Here is a 16,916-nt window from a genome sequence, read left to right as displayed (position 1 = left end):
GGCAAACATTAGAGACAATTCCTTCCCCAGAGAGCCCAGATAGCCACATGCAAGTCCTATTTCTCTTTCAGGGAGGCCTTGGTCACTGTAAAGCTTACTCTTCTTGGAAGAGTAAGAATTTTTCCTCCAAGAAACTCTTCCCAGGAGCCATAAAAATCTCCCTGACAGTTGGAAACTATTGAAGACACATGGCAGCTGAGCTCAACTAAAGCCTGGAATTACATTCAGGCAGTGGGTGGCGGAAGCTGGAGGGGCTGGTGTTCACTTTCTTGTGAGAGGGGCAGAACAGGCAAAGAGGGAAAAAAATAACAGAGAAGAAGAGATGGGAGGGAGGCCAAAAGACCATGGCTTCAATGGCATTCCCATAGGTAAGGCTATCCAGTCAGCACCAATCACTCAGGAACATTGATGAAGCTTCCAATACATATAAAGCTGTCTGGTAGCCCAATGATCGGTTACAAAGAATGGAAAACAGGCTAGTTCTAAGTCCTGATCTGACACACCTCCCTTCTCTCTCACCATCCAGATAAAAGCTGCTACAACTTCTGCATTTGAATAACATATTTTGGTGCTGGGTTTCTTGCTCCTCTACACAATAAGATTCCCTTAATAGGACTTAGCAATATTTGATCCAATTCCTAAGATGATAAATTCACTACCTTCTTATATTCCGGGATGCTTTGGAGGACTGTGATGGAGGTTATTTGGTTTATGAGTCAGAAAGGGGCACTGAGTTGTTGTTTGTACTTCATGCTAGAAGAGGACTGTGAAATCAGGAAGGCGATGCCATGACTTGCAACTGAATTGGATTTAAGTGAGGCAGGGCTGTACAAAGTCACCAGCCTCACTCTCTCCCCTGGAGTCATCTGGGTCTAGTGGCAAGACACAGATCAGGACTACTAGAGATGGCCCCAGGCATTGAGTTAATTGGAGGTGAAATATATATCTTCTTAGAGACAGCTACAACGCACTGTGGATAGAGCACCACCAGCCCAAAGTCAGGAAAGGCTGAGTTCAAATTTGGCCTCAGATACTTACTAGCTTTGTGACCCTGGGGCAAGTCACTTAACTTCTGTTTGCCTCAGTTTTCTCAACTGTAAACTTAGGATAATAACAGGACCTCCCTTCCTGGGTTGTTGTGAGTATCTAATGAAACAATATTTGTAAAGCATTTACTACAGTGCCCTGCACATAGTAGGCACTTTATAAAGATTGGCCATTACTAATATGACTATTACTACAATAACCCCCATATTTATTCTTTGGGGGATGGAAAAAAAATCTTTCCCAAATACTTATGGCTCCTTCATTACATTTTTGCATGAGACTTCAAACTGTCTGGGGACACAACTGGACAGAAGCATGCCAGCACACTGACTAATGAATGTCACCTTGCCCTTTTCAGCTTCCCTTCATGGTCAAAGCTAAGTCACCCTAGGTATCTTAACCACTGTTATCTCTTTCAATGATGCTTAAGGCATGCAAAGCATTTGCAAATGCCTTCCTAAGTGCTCAGGTAAACACCATTATGAATATCCCACATTTTTCAGGCTCTTCCCCTTATCTGGCATCTACAGGCTAATTTCGCCAGGAGCATACATCCAAGCCTTCAACAACTTCGGCCTCAACATACTTATCTGAGAAATATGGCAAACTACTCATCAAAGGTATGTAAATTCCAGTTCTAGTTTAAAATAAAAGAAGCCAGCAGCCAACCCAGTTAAAGGGTCTTTGTGACCCTGTGGGAAGTCTCACAATTCAAATAAATTAAACCTTTTGGTCTCAGCCCAAAATAATTAAATGCACAACTGTAGATACAAGGATATAACATCACTTAAAGAACAATGCTGGTAGGCATAACAGAATAGGATACCTCAAAATCTAAACAGAAAGACAATTTTAAAACAGGTTAAATATGGACATTTCTGTCCAATTATATCTAGAATAACAGTTGCAGATGATTTAAATATTCTCATTAGTCAGCCAATAAACATTTATTAAGCTCCTACTATGTGCCAGGCACTCTACCAAGTGCTGGGGGTACAAAAAGAGGCCAAAAAATAGTCACTGTTCAGGAGAAGCTCACCATCTAATGAGGAAGAAAACAAGTAAACAAACAAGTACAAACAAGCTATACACAGGATAACTAGAAACTAATTCTGAGAGGGCAGGCACTAGGCTTAGGAGGGGCTGGCTAGGCTTCCTGTCAAAGGTAGGATTCAGGCTGGGATTTAAAGCCATCTAGGGAAGCCAGTGGGTAGAAACAAGGAAGGAGGGCATTCAAGAATGAAGGACCCACAGCCAGAGAAAATGCCGGGAGCTGAGAGATGAAGGGTCTTGTTCATGGAATAGCCAGAAGGCCAGAGTCACTGGATCCAAGAGTACATGGAGGGGAGTAAGGTGTAAGAATACTGGAAAGGTAGAAGGGGGCAGGTTAAGAAAGGTTTTGAATGCCAAATAGAGGATTTTGTATTTGATCCTGGAGGTGACAGGGAGCCACAGGAGATTACTGAGTAGGTGAGGGTGGATCATGGCGGTGGTGCTGATATGGTCTTGACTCCCCTCCATGTACTCCATGATCCCAGCACTGGCATTCTGGCTGCTCCTTGTCCATGGCATTCTCTCTCCACATTCCACACCCTTTCCTGTCTGTCCCTCATTCTGGAATGCTCTCCCCCCTCTCCTCTGCCTCCTGCATTTGAATGTAAGCTCCTTGAGGGAAAGGACCAGGCCTTTGCCTCGGTTTCCCCAGCTTTCCAGTGCTTACTTAGCACGGTGCTTGCTAAGTGCTCAACAAATGTTTGTTGACCAACAGACAACATGTCCCTTTGCCATCGTGGATGCTCCATCTATCAATGAAGGTCTCAACCTTTCTTTAAGTCAGTAAATGAATAAAGGATTTATTAAGTAAAATAAAGTATTTATTAAGTGCTTATGGCATACAAAGCACTGTGCTAACCACGGAGAGAAGAGTCTAGTTGAATAGAAAACTCAATGTAAATAGGAAAGTGAGACAGTTCCTGTTCTCAGGGAGCTCACATTCCAATCAGACAGAGAACATATTCTAGCTGCAAGCCAGATGGAAAGGCCCCATGGCCATCAGGGTAGCAGCAAAGTAGATGGCAATCTCTCTTCATTGATGTTGTTTCTGAAAATAAAATCTCCTTCCTTTCTGATGGTGACCCATTGGACACAGGAGCTTCCTTTCCTGGGTCTTCCATAGATGTGGCTGTAGCCCCTGCAGGAGCCAGCCCAGGTTGCATCTCTGCAAGCCTTGCTTCCTAAGGGGATGAAGGCTGAGGGCACTGGGCTGGAAGCCTTGCTATTCCCAAGGCTCTTGGCTCAGGGTTCTGGTCTGTCTCCATCAGGGCCAGGCAGTATTTGCCAAGGTAACTTGGAAAACCTACTAGAACGTGTTCTCCTTAGGTCCAGATTTAGAGAACTCTGCATTATCCCTGTACCGTAGGTAGGACACTGGTGGGAAAAAAATAATCCATACTAGTTGTTTAAAACCCTATATTTATGCTGTCAATGTAAGATTTTATCATTATTTTTTTTAGTTAGACTAAAACTAACCTTTTTAAGTTAAAACAATATTTTTGAACTAACCTGGGAAGTTAGGTGGCTGGCTCAGTGGATAGAGTGTTGGCCTAGGATCAGGAGGACTCCTCTCCCTGAGTTCAAATATGACCCCAGATAATTACTAGCCGTGTGACCTTGGACAATCACTTTATCCTTGTTTGTCTCAGTTTCCTCATCTATAAAATGGGCTGGAGGAGGAAATGGCAAACCACTCCAGCATCTCTGCCAAGAAAACCCCAAATGGGGTCACGAAGAGTCGGACATGATTGAAATGACTGAAAAAAAAAACTAACTTGCCCCTTTGGTACACAACCAAAGTTTTAACAGTTTAACAGCTGGAACATATCAGGAGGAGGACTCTGACTTTTGCCCAGACACATATAATTACATCCCCACCCCCTGAATAAATCCCTCTCCACAGAGCCAGGGAATCACAGTATCTCATAGGAACCAACAAATAACACGGAAACATAAAATGTATCATTCTTTTCCAATCTTTGTTTATAACTCTTACTTAGCTACTAAAGCTATTTAAAATCCCCTGATAAAAGAAATAATGTCTCCTTGGAGATAGTTTAGTTACATTTTCTTAAGTAAGAAAAACAATTTCCCAGTGATTTCAATGTTTATCATTGTCACATTAGGATATTTTGGAGCAGATCAAATTTAATTTAGCTTTTTTTTTTAATTCCAATGGGGCAGTCAACTATCTAAAATTAATTTCTATAATAACCACAAAAGAGAAGGCAAAAGAAAAATTTTAAATAATTTTTGTTCTTGTTTTCAATCTAGGAAGTCATGACAATGAAGATGCAAAATGCCATTTAAAGAGAAATTTAATGATAAGGTGATGTATTAAAAATATGTTCGAGTTAACATATACCATATTGGCCCATAAAGTCTGGGGCTGTGGAAAGAGAACTGAAGTTAGAGTTATGGGACCTGAGTTCAGATCTCTACTCCCCCGTATGACCACAGACAAATCACAAATCAACTGTCCAACCCATTTCCTCTTCTATAAATAAAGCAAGGACATTGGACCAATTCTCTGAGGTGTCCTACATCTCTGCATCTATGATTCTATGATGCTCTGGGTCTCATTTGAGAAGAACGTTACATTCAGGAGTCACCCATCATCACCCAGCAGGAGGGAGCATGTAAGAAGTGATCTTCCTTTGGTCAAGCACTTTAGGACTTTGATTGAGCTATCTCAGCTCTACAGACCTGTTTCCTTGACTATTAAATTAGGCAGTTGGACTAGATAATCCCTAATGTTCCTTTCAAGATCTTAGATTCCATGACTTCTTCATCTTTGGTCAGCTCAGATGATCCCCCTTCTATGAAGCCTTCCCTGATAACTCCACATTCTGATGCAGTTGTTAATACCTCCCCCAAGCTACTTTGTATCTTCCCAGCAGAATGTGAACTCCTTGAGGGTAATTATCAAATTATCATTTTAACTTCTTTTCCCCAGTCCCTTAGCCCCCCCCTCTTAAATTTGTTCACATGTAAATTAAAATGACTGTATATATGTTGTATGATCCTTCTGTAATACCACATTTCAGGAATAAGTGATGGAAGAGCCAATATAATGATACCAATCCTCCCGCTTCCAGTACAAAAGAAAGCATGACGCATCATTTCAACTGTGCCTTTCTTGGGGTGGCATCTTTTTCTAGGGTTTTCAAGGCAAGGTGATACACAAGGCACAGCTATCTCTCTATAGAGGTGTGAGATACTGTTTCTTAGATCCTGAAACAGGCCATACTGAACTGATACAGGAATGAGTGAGTGTGAAGCTCTTTATGGCGAGTGTGACATAGTCTTTCAGGGTAACAACCCTGCCCTTGGAAAGCTGAATGTTCACAGCACTCAAACAGGAAGCTAGAAATGTAACTACATGGTAAGCCTACTGGTTTCTCTTCTTTCCAACCACAAGAATTACTGATACTGGGTCCAAATTTAGAAGGAGAAAATTAGGCTCAAGTAATATCACCATTGGTTTGAATTGGTCTTCGATATAATTTAGTTTCAAATTTTAGGATGGCTTAAATTTGAAAAAGAAAAAAAGATGAAGCTCAGGAGTTAGTGTTAGAAGTTACTTTATTCCATGAATAAAAAAAAATAGAAAGAAAAGAAGAGAGAGAAAGAAGGAAAAAGAAAGGAAGAAAGAAAGAAAAAGAAAGGAAGAAAGAAAGAAAAAGAAAGGAAGAAAGAAAGAAAGAAAGAAAGAAAGAAAGAAAGAAAGAAAGAAAGAAAGAAAGAAAGATGCTTAGGATTGAGCCTATGAGTCACATATTCCAAGCAAAATTTTAAAACTTATTTTTCTTTCAAATTAATCTATAGAAAAACCACAAGGACAAAACTAGTGGCGTGGCCACCAGCTACCTGAAGAGCAGCCAATCAATCAGTACATGGGTGTCTATGCATTGCCTGTTGGCAAAATGAATTTTCTGCCCAAAGAATCATCCCTTACCTCTTCTTCTTTGTGATGATGAGAACATCATTGAAGAGGAAGAAGTAGACCTGCTGTTTGGAAGTCCTTCTGGAGAACAGCACAGTGTCTTCTACGTAGGCAGTCAATTCTCCCCTTTTGACCAGCCAGCGAGAGGAGGATACTAAAGGGAATGGCTAGAACAAAAATGAACAAGAACATCGGTATGTGGGTCCCATCTTAGTGCTTCCTACAATATGAGAGCCAGAAATGCATATTAAGATTACAAGAAGAATGTTCTTGGTAAGTATCAGCTACATGAGTGTTTCAGGAAGGGGATTGTGATGACAACACTGTAATAAAATGTGGCCAGCACAGTCTGTCTTCTGAGAGGAGAAGAAAGAAAACAAGGCACAAGCTATAAAGCATTTTCTAGTACAACCAAGAGCCATTGAGAAAATGTCAGTCAAGTAAAATATGACCCAACTGTTAACCAATGATGAGGAAAAAAAATAAAAAAAGATAAGCCACCTAACCTACCCTTGTTGTCACTCTAGCAATCAAATGCTAATAATTCTAACAATAAATAAAATTCTAATAAAAATTTTAATATCTCAAATCAGGCACACTGGAGGAAAATGAAATAAATTAGTTAATAAAAGAATTGATACATAAAAAACTAGAACAGGGATTCTTGAGTTCCATAAACTTTTTTTTAAATGTTGTAACTCAATATTACTGAAAACATTTGTAATTTTATATATTCTGTCTTATGCATTTAAAAACATAACTCTGAGAAGGGTTTCATAGGCTCCACCAGATTGCCAAAGGTATTCATGGCACAAACCAGGGTAAGAACCACTGCACTAAAATGACAGTATGCTGTTATTTTGTATGCTGGAAAGCCAGATGCAATTCTTTTTACTAATGAGCAATATAAAAGAATATATCCCCTTCTATTCTGCCTATGTCACATATCTATTTGGTTATGTTATTGGGAACTCCTGTTCTTAAAATTTAATTGTAGTTTTCCCCATGGGACCTCAATTCTTTAATGTAGCATGCCCTCTCCTGGCTTCAGAGGCCAAACTTTTTTTTTCTTCTAGAATAAACCACTCTATTCATATAAGATAGGCCAGAGCCAGGGAATTACATACTGATAATTCAAAAAATTGGAAAATTCAAACCACAGGAAAATTCCAACCACCAAGAGCTTATTTCTTAAAACATACAAAAGGTACACTGCCAAAAGAAACTGATGGGAAGGAATTGAGGGAAAAACAAAATACCAATTTTCTTTAAAAAAGCAAGAATGCTTAGAGCCTGAGGCTTAGACCAACAAAATATGGATCATCTTAGAAGCAAATGTCACTTTGCAGAGATGCTTGTGAAATGGTGGCCAAGGAGGGAAGCTTAGAAGAATTGTAACTGTTTAGCTTAGAAAAGAGAAGGCTAAGGGATGGTTCTATATGACAGACACAATATGTGAAAAGTTTTGACCAGAGGGTAACAAGTCAGTTATATTCTATCATTCCTGAAGGACTGGATAAGAAGAGATTTCCACTGGGTGTTAGGAAGAACTATGGGACTTTCAGAGAGATAAGCCACTGAGACTGGCTACCAAAGGAATGTCTACCTTTCCTAGGTGACTTAGACATTCTTCTCTCTAAGGCCAAAGGGATGAATCAGATAATCTCAAGGTCTCCACTACCTCATGTACACCAAAGCCTAAGGCAGAACTCTTGGTGGAGTTTAGACGAGCTCAGGGCAGTAAGTTACTAGAAGGACTCCATGATAGCTGTCTTATCTATACAAGCATGCAACCCCAGGATGGTTTGGAGGGCAGACAAAACCAAAACATCATTTAAAAAAAATTTGAAATGACTCTCTATTTACAAAAAAATGCATTTTAATGTACAAACTAAGGGGAAAATAAGCTTCACCATTTCTCTACTATTACTTGGGTGGGGGGAATCTCTACTTGATTATAAATAGCTTGCCTTAAAGTTTGCTAATGTAGACATGAAATTTGTGAACCCAGAAAATGAGAGGATAACTTCAAAATGAAAAAGAAAAAGATTTTATCATCTAAAAGCCCAAATACAGCTTTTATGTATAAAAAGATGATGAATGAAAAGCATTCATCAAATGCTTAGTATTTGCTAAGCAATAGATAGATAGATAGAGATAAAAAATTAGTACTAAAGCTGATCAACAGTGACCAGTTACAACTTAGGTAACAAACTACTATGAGAGAAAGAGGCAGAGACACAGAGGGAGAGTTTGGAATATCTTAATTTATGAGTGATTACCCAGTCCAGCCCACCAATTTGCAATTGAGACAGAGGCATTGGGAGATGATACAACTTACTCCAGGTCACTTCAGTAGTTTGTGGGAGAGTTATAACTGGACCTTAGAACTTTGCTTCATTGAGTCTTTTCAAATGTGACCAAAGAAATGTGTGTATTAAAATTATACTAAATATGATTAAATAACTCCTTCTGGAATGAGGAAAGGGGTCTAGAGATAACAATAGCTTTCTTCAAATGATTTTCTTTCCTGTTTGTTTCACACAGTAAAGAAGTAATTTAGGCAAGAAATAATGCATTTTGTGGGAGAGTGAAGCAACATGGGATACTCAACTGTAGCAAAGAAAGATCCAAAGTTTTCCCAAGCCTTAAAGTCTTCTACTGTTGCTATTTAAATAGAGCCCAAACAATTGCAACACCTCCACTGAGAACCTTATACAAATGCCTAAAGAGACACTCCTACCCAAATGCAGTTCATTATGTAGAATTAAGGAAAAATAGTAAAGCCTTTCTGATCTGCCATTACCCTGTGATCTAGCTCTGGGTCCTGTGAAAGAAGCTGGTGGTATCTGAAGGTGGATTTTGTTTTTAGGGAAGAAGAAGGAGGGGTGAAAGGATTGTAACTGATAGTTCTGAAAGGGAAAAGAGTGCGAAATGTTAGGTTTCAGAATCATTTCCTTAAAAAAAAAAAATCAATATACCTAATAGAAGATAAACAGTATATAGGCACAAGTTAGGAAAGGTGGTTTGCTTGTTTTTGGTTTTTAATCTGAAGTAGACAAAAAGCTTTATTGGCAAATGTTTATTTACAATTTTAAAAATCTTGTCATGGCCCTGTTCCTATTTGTGGTAAAAAACAGTAAAAAAAAAAAAGGACAGTGGTGATTAATGTAAAGTTAAGTGGCAGGGGGGATCAGGTGGTTCCAGATTCCAGTCTCAGCACTGCCATTCATTAGCTGAGTTCTCTTGGACAAGTCACTTGATTTTTCTGAGCCTCTGTTTTCTCATCTATCCAATGAAGGGCTGAATTAGATGGTCTCAAAGGTTACTTTCAGTTCTAAAATTCTATCATTCTCAATTTTTTGCCCCAAACTTGGCATCTTCTCTACAAAAGACCTTTCTGGAAATACTCTTTTCTATCCATTTCCTGAGCAAGAATCCTGCCACTGAGTGTCATTAGTCAGATGTTATCGCATCTATTACATTATGACTTTCCAGGTGATTTCTGGGTAATCATTTATAGCCCTTTCTCTGAAAAGAAAAAATTTCCGTTCCTCAAATGCTGTCAATATAAAAATCTCATTATTTCTGTTGTTTTCAGGTAACCTCATACATTTCAACCGATTCTTAAGTATTGCCAGTACTGAGAAAAAGCAAAGCCCATTTTCCATCATTTACCATGGCAATATATTAAACTACAGATAGAAATCAGGGTACCTTTATTTTGAATTCCAGCTGGGAATTAATTGTGTACATCATTTCAGTCCGTTCCATTTTCCGTGCTCCTTCATTACACAAACGAACCAACTAGAGGAAAGAGGAAACAATCAGTCATTAAGTATTAACTATTAAGCAAGAAGGCTCATTTTCTCTTTTATATACAAACTTCTTTTGGGAAGCTCTCTCTTTATGAAACTCCCATGAGACTCTTTCTCACTACAGAAGAATACACATGTGTTATCAGGGCTATCAGGGATGTTTCTGCTCATGAAACAAAAATGAGAATTCCTAGATTAAAAAAATGGACTTATTCTGGACAACAGAACCATTCTTTTTCTCCTTAACTCTCACATCTACAAATCACTCAAACTGCTTATCTCTACCATTTCTGCTGATGCTGCTACTACTGCTGCTTCTGCTGCTGCTGTTCCTCCTGTTCCTCCTGTTCCTCCTCCTCCTCCTCCTCCTGCTACTGATGCTGCTGCTACTGCACATGGAGTTCTGGGATGATTTTGTCTTTCTTTGTATCCCCAGGGATGCTAGCCCATCTCTCATTATTCTTATTTTATAGATGAGAAAACTGAGACAGACAGGTAGAAATGGACTGCCCAAGGTCACACAGTTTGAAGTAGCAGAACCAACGTTCAAAATTCAGATTGTCTGACTTCAAATCCAAAAGTATTATATTGCATCTTTTAGTAAGAAAGCTCCCTCCTCACATCTTAGATAATGAGGACAATTGTGACCAGCTGCCCAATAATAATTAAAATGTGAAGGCCTGACTGATTGGCCAGGGGGTGGTATTCAGGGATAAAGCAGACTTTTAGTAATGTATACAGATGGCTAGGATCTCAGGAAGACTTTTGCTGATTAGATCCTGGCAATTTGATGCCATAGAACTGGGGGGAGGGGAGGTTGGAAATCAAACATGATACTGGGATCTGTTTAAAAGGAACATGCAAGGGCCAGAAAGAAATTTGACCACTGCATACCAGAATTCATTTGCCTATGAGAGTGCTATATTTGGGAGTGTGTATGGTGCTTGGGCGACATATGCTTGGCCCCATAATGGAGTGTTACACTACGCATGTTTAGGATTTCCCTTTAGAATTGATCTTACAGCCACTCCAATCTCACAAACTAAGTCAGAAAAGAAAGCCTGTTCCCTTGCCTTAAAGTCTTACCAATTATCGATTCGAGATGATTCAACAAAAGAGAACATTGTAACACTGCATCACCTAATGAATCCATCAGACCTGACTCCAAATGAACTTTGCCTGTGTCCAAAGATCAAATGTGCTCTCATGATATACAGGGAGATAAGTCACCACAGAGGGTATTGGATCTTAACTTGGACTTTAAACAATCCCCATCCCACCTCTCTTTTCCCTTTCCTTTTGTATCTTATCTTCTGTCACTAGAATGTATGCTCCTGGAGGGTAGGGATTGTCTTCCTGGTACTTAGCACAATGCCTGGCACATAGTAAGAGCCTAATAAGTGCTTATTTCCTTCCTTTGTTCCTATTAAAGTGTCATGCATCATACTTTACAAAAGGGGTATGTAGACATTAAAGAGATTCCAAGGAAGTGTGATTCACACTCCAGTACTTGTTATCAAAGTGGAATGGAAGCTCCTTGAGGCCAAGGACTGTCTTTCTGTTTCTGTATCTCCCAGTGTATAGCACAGTGCCTAACACTCAGTAGGTGCTTAATAAATGCTTGTTCATGATTAAAACATGTGGGCTCACAGCCTTTGAAGAACAATGACAGCAAGTGGAATTTTTTGGCCTCCAGAATAAAACTATATCACAATGACTTCTCTAAACCGGCCTATTAAAATTCAACAACTGGCATTCTTTTCTTCCATCATAATATGCTGCCTCTTGGCTGTAAAGAACAGAATTACGAGCACTGGATAGAAGTTTCGGAGAGGCAGATTTATATTTGATTTAAGAAAAGATGTCTCAATAATTATAGCTCTCCTAAAGAGAAAGGGGCTACTTGGAAGACAGCGGGTTTCTCCTTCCCAGAGGTGAGATGCCCATTTGGTGGGGGGGGGGGGGGGGGGATTCTGAAGAGGCGGTCCTAAGGCAGCTACAGGCTGGTACTAATGTCCTCTGAGATTGCTTCCAAATCCGTAAGCTGCTCTCAGGCACACAAAACACTAGAATGTAGTGAACAGAGCAGCCAGAGGTCTCGGGAATTCCTCTAAAAGAACATGGACAGCAAATGTCTGTCTTAACTGGTTTTGACATTTATCTGACAGAAGACAGTCAGCCAGATCAATTGATCTCTCCTGGTCCCTCCCAGCCTCACAAATCTGGAATCCTAATTTTCTGAGGGAATGCTAAGATTCCACAGAAGTTTCTCTTTTTCCCTCCCACTTCAAGTCATGGCTAAAAGAAAATCTACAGGATAAAACCTTTTAAAATTGATTTCTAATAGATATCTAATAGATAGTATCTAATAGATACTATTCTAATAGATATCTAATAGATAATTGATTTCTAATAGATTATCTAATAGATATCTTAATTTTTATTAAGCAGAGTATTTTGAGATGTTTGGTAGGAAGAGAATCAATTCAAATGCTCAAGATTTTTTCAGGCTTTCGCTAATTTCTCCTGCAGCAAGTATGTCTTCTGGCTTAAATAAGCACCACATTATGGACTCAAGTCAAGACAACTGGCATTTGCCATCATTCCTGCTAGTACTTCCTTCTCTTCCCGAGAATTAACTTCTATTTAATTTGTATATATTTGTGTTTACTTATATGTGAACATGCTGTATCCCCCAACAGAATGTAAGTCCCTTCATTTCTGTCTTTGCATCTGCCGCTCTTAGTGTAGTGCCTAGTATACAGTAGGTGCTAATTAAATGTTTGTTGATCTGCTGATTGAAGGAATCGAGAAAAGGAAGGAGAAAAAAGGACATTTCCCAAGGACAAATAGCCAGGCTCCAATGAGCCCTCAGAAAGGGCTTAGGGCAGCATCTGGTTGTGTCAGCTAGCAATCCATCAAAGTTGGCTCCTGGGCACAGATCACTAATCCTTGACTCATTGGATTTCAGTGACCTAAATGGGCTTTCTGGCAGCTCTCCCTGAAGTTCCATAGGAAAGCATACTTGGCAATATTAATGATGATTATAGTAATATTGAGAATGACTGATAATAAAGTAATAATACTGATAACACCAGTAGGTAATGTTTACAAACAGATTTTAGGTCTGCAAGGTAATTTACATGCATTATTTCATGGCTGTCGCCCATGCCTGGAATGCCCTCTTTCTTCCCCTCCACCTCCAGAATCCCTGGTTTTCTTCAAGATTGAGTTCAAATCCCACCTTCTGCATGAAGCCTTTCCTAATCCCGTAATCTACCAGTGCCCCCTCCTCACCACCTACTCCCACGGCAACTGATCTACTGTGCTTATATCTCACATTATTATAATCTATACATGCCTATATTATACACACATCTTTATGTGTCTACACATGTCTCCCCAATAGGATGTGAGCTCCTTCAGAGCAAGGATTGCTTCATTTCAGTGAAATGATGCAATGTAAATGCTTACTAAATGCCCGTGTAGTGATGGTGCCTGATAGTAGCTCTGGGAGATTCCATTAAAAAAAGAGAAAAGTAGCAGGCCCTCGAAAAGCAGCAAGCTAACACAACAGCCACCAATAACTGCAAAAATGAGATCCTCTTTACAAAGTGCTTAGCACAGTGCCTGGCACCTAATAGATGTTGAATAAATGTTTGTTCCCTTCCCTTCCCACTAAAGTACTTGAACCATGGACCACTTTGTAAAGTTTTCGGTATACTACCTTGCTGACTTCTTTCAAAGCCCGTTTGCAAACTTCATACTTTGGTGAATCTTTCGGTGTTTTCTGACAGATGGTCTGGAATGAATCATAAGTGAATAATGTTAATTGGTTTTAATACATTAAACAGCAGCAATTCCAATCCAGAGGAAGCCCTGAATGCCAAATTTGAGCCTTCAAGGATCTCCCCTCTTCACTTTGTGCTGCCCTTCTCTAGCAAAGTACCCTGTAACATGCTGCATTTTTCCCTTTTGTAAATGTCGGATTGATATATTTTTTTCTTTTTTTTCCAACATCACTATTAAAAAAAGTTTCCTTTTTTCAAATGAACAGAAACTGATTTTCTCTCTCTTCCCACCAACATTAAAAATAAAACAAAAACTCTTTTTTAAGCAAATATATGTCATTAAGCAAGACAGATTTCTCTATCGGTCATAGCTGGAAAAATAGGTTCCATTATGAATGGTGAATCCAACCCATCTCTTTCAGCACAACATTCCCATTCTCATTTCTAGTGATTCTTTCTTATGATAGAATATTGTAACAAATAAGGTCAGCCAAGCATGACGAATCAATATGGCGACCGTGCCCATAAACCTATGCTTCAAGACTAGGCCCTGACTAATGCACTTGTCATGTGGCTCACCATCCATTACAGTTACCACAGTGATCAGTATTTGGGTCTCATCACGAGGACTGTAGTTCATCTCACCTTTCTGATCTCCATCCCTCCCTTTGCCTCCTACCTCACCCTATTCTCTCAGCTCTGTATATGGGAGGAGCAGGGTGAATATCCATTGACTCAAGTGGTTTAAAAAGGGTTGTAGTAAATATGAAAATAACATTCAAACAAAATGCTATTTGGTATTTTGAATATCTTTAAGCACAGGATGGTGATAAAGGTAATAAAATATATGATGAGCAGGAAAATTTGAAAGAAAGCAGGTGAGATGGTTTTTGGCACATTTATGCTGCACCCCATGACTCATGCTTGTGTTTCAAAGGGGGCTGGTTCAGGTCAAGGGGACTAGACCTCACATATTTGTACATTCCCATCTTGTAAGGACAGCACTCCGCCCAAATCCAACTCAAACAAAAAACACTAAGGTTATTAAACTGTTACAACACATCCTTGTACTTTATTTGGCAATTTTAGCTAAATTCCTAAATTAAATAAAAGCAAAGTGAAAATATATGGGCAAATTGTAACTTTCCTAACATTTTATGTTTGTTCAGTTATTTAGTCACTCCATGTTTTTGACTCCATGGACCATGCTGTCCATAGGGTTTTTCTTGGCAAAGATACTAGAGGGTTTACTGTTTCCTTCTCCAGTGGTTTAAAGCAAGACTTGACTAGGGTTACACTGCTAGTGAGTGCCCAAGGCTACATTTGAACTCAGGTCTTCCTGACTCCAGGCTCAGTACTCTGTCCATTGAGACATGTAGTTGCCTCCCTAGCATTGCCAGATTTCTAAGTGAGGTCTCAGAATTAGGTGGTGGGAGAGTAGGAATGAAATGAGCTGTTAAGTAAGAGAGGGAACCAAGAGACAACTGACTAATAAGAGTATGAACTGACATCAGACTCTCTTACCTGAGCTAAGGATTTAGATGGGAGGTTCCCAGATTGTATGAATTAGGGATATACATTAAGGATAAAAATCTATTTTCTAATTCTGTTCAAATATGGCACCTTTCCATGTAACAATAGCACTTTTTGAGCCAGAATGCCATATGTTCTCAAAAAAGGCATTCCTCAAGACTGAGGTTTGTTTCAATAATTCCTGGGTCAGTAATGAGGAGATAAGATAGGGGCTAGAGAAAGCACAGGCCAGCTGTGTGCCCACTATCCTAGGTACAAAGATGAAGAGCCTGGAGGAAGAATACTTTCCAAAATATGCAGCCCTCTTTCCTTTACTGGCATAATCCTCGCTGAAGACTGCTTTGGCTTGTTCTGAGGCAAGGGGAGAAATGCAGACTAAATATCATAGGTGCAGCAATCTTTTAACTTTCAGATAACTGTATGTCAACATTTTCTTTGTAACACTACATATTTTATTTTATGAATTTAAAAACATTATTCTAGATGGACTTGTCAGACTAACACCATTGGGGCCCATGAGACAAAAATAAAAGATCAAGAGCCCCTGGTTTAAAGAGTCAGAAGACCTTCCTGTTTCTTATCTGCCCTAGATGGATGGCCTCATGGTCCTCTCCAGTGTGCAAACTCCAGGAGACTACGATTCTAAAGCTGGTTCAGTCACAGAATACTTAAACTCCGAATAAACATGGGGTTAAAGAAGAAAAGTTGGGTTTTGTCTTGGGAAATACACTCAGTAAAAAGTATTGATGAACAAGAAAGATTTTTTAAAAATGCACACTAAGGTCCTATCAAGTAAAGATTTTTGTTTTCTTTTTTCTGGTATCTCTAGTACCTGGTACCAGGCACATAGTAGGTGCTTAATAAATGCTTACTGATAGCTTGAATGATATTATTCAGAAGTGTAACATTAAGAAAAAAGGTAAACAGATACAAATTTGTCATCTAAGAACAGAATCCTAGAAAATGAAAATATAACTATTACATGTCAACAGAAAGCCATTTTGTAAGAGTACAAAATCTATTTATTCAGTGTAAAGTACACGTTTTCTTTTCATGGAATCTCAGAGTCAGTGGGGACCTCAGTGACCATCTAGTCTAATCTGTACTGGACCAGTGTTCTCTGATACTCTGGGCAAGTGCTTTTCTAGCCTTGTTTGGGAAACCTTCAGTTATGGGAAGCTCAATGAGGCCTGAAGCATTTCCATTCCATTTTGGATAGACGTAATTATTAGCATAGAAGCTTCACACCCTTGAAGATATGGATTCAAGGTCTGTCTCACACACACACACACACACACACACACACACACACACACACACATACACACTACCCTAGGTAAGTCATTTAAGCCTTCAATAGTCTAAGCAACTCCCAAGACTGTAAGTTTAAGAGAAGATGAGAACCAGCATTAGTTAAGGATCATTCCTCACCTAGAAATTCCTAATCCTAGGGAAGTCTCAAGTTGAGTCCTATTTCCCAGCTTTTTTCCTTACATTAAGCCCAGATGTACCTCTTTACAATTCCTACCTACAACACTGCCTTTCAAAGACTCCAAAGATTTCATCTCCAGCTTTAGCTTTTATGATTCATTTCTCTTTGGAAGAAATCTTAACTGACAATAAAAATCAGGCCTATACAACCATCCACGGTGCTTGGCACCATGCTTCACACTTAATGGTGACTCAACAAATGTTCACTGGATGTTATGTCAGGGCTGACAGTCCATG

The 16,916-nt window shown here is 39.3% G+C and overlaps 1 protein-coding gene across 1 annotated transcript in view; it reads right to left on the bottom strand.

The window, feature by feature from the left end:
- The window catches only part of ARHGEF26 (Rho guanine nucleotide exchange factor 26), a 133,322-nt gene that overhangs the window by 33,364 nt on the left and 83,042 nt on the right, over positions 1-16,916 (bottom strand). The window contains exons 8-10 of the mRNA XM_036754579.1: positions 13,592-13,666; positions 9,764-9,853; positions 6,059-6,213 (exon numbers count right to left, since the gene is read on the bottom strand). Coding sequence (XP_036610474.1) covers positions 6,059-6,213; positions 9,764-9,853; positions 13,592-13,666 — 320 coding nt within the window. The remainder of the gene's footprint in view (positions 1-6,058; positions 6,214-9,763; positions 9,854-13,591; positions 13,667-16,916) is intronic.

The sequence above is a fragment of the Trichosurus vulpecula genome, chromosome 4, assembly GCF_011100635.1.
Source record: "Trichosurus vulpecula isolate mTriVul1 chromosome 4, mTriVul1.pri, whole genome shotgun sequence".
Taxonomy (NCBI): domain Eukaryota; kingdom Metazoa; phylum Chordata; class Mammalia; order Diprotodontia; family Phalangeridae; genus Trichosurus; species Trichosurus vulpecula.
The sequence above is the reverse complement of the archived record's forward strand: the minus strand, read 5'-3'. Positions and strand labels throughout refer to the sequence as shown.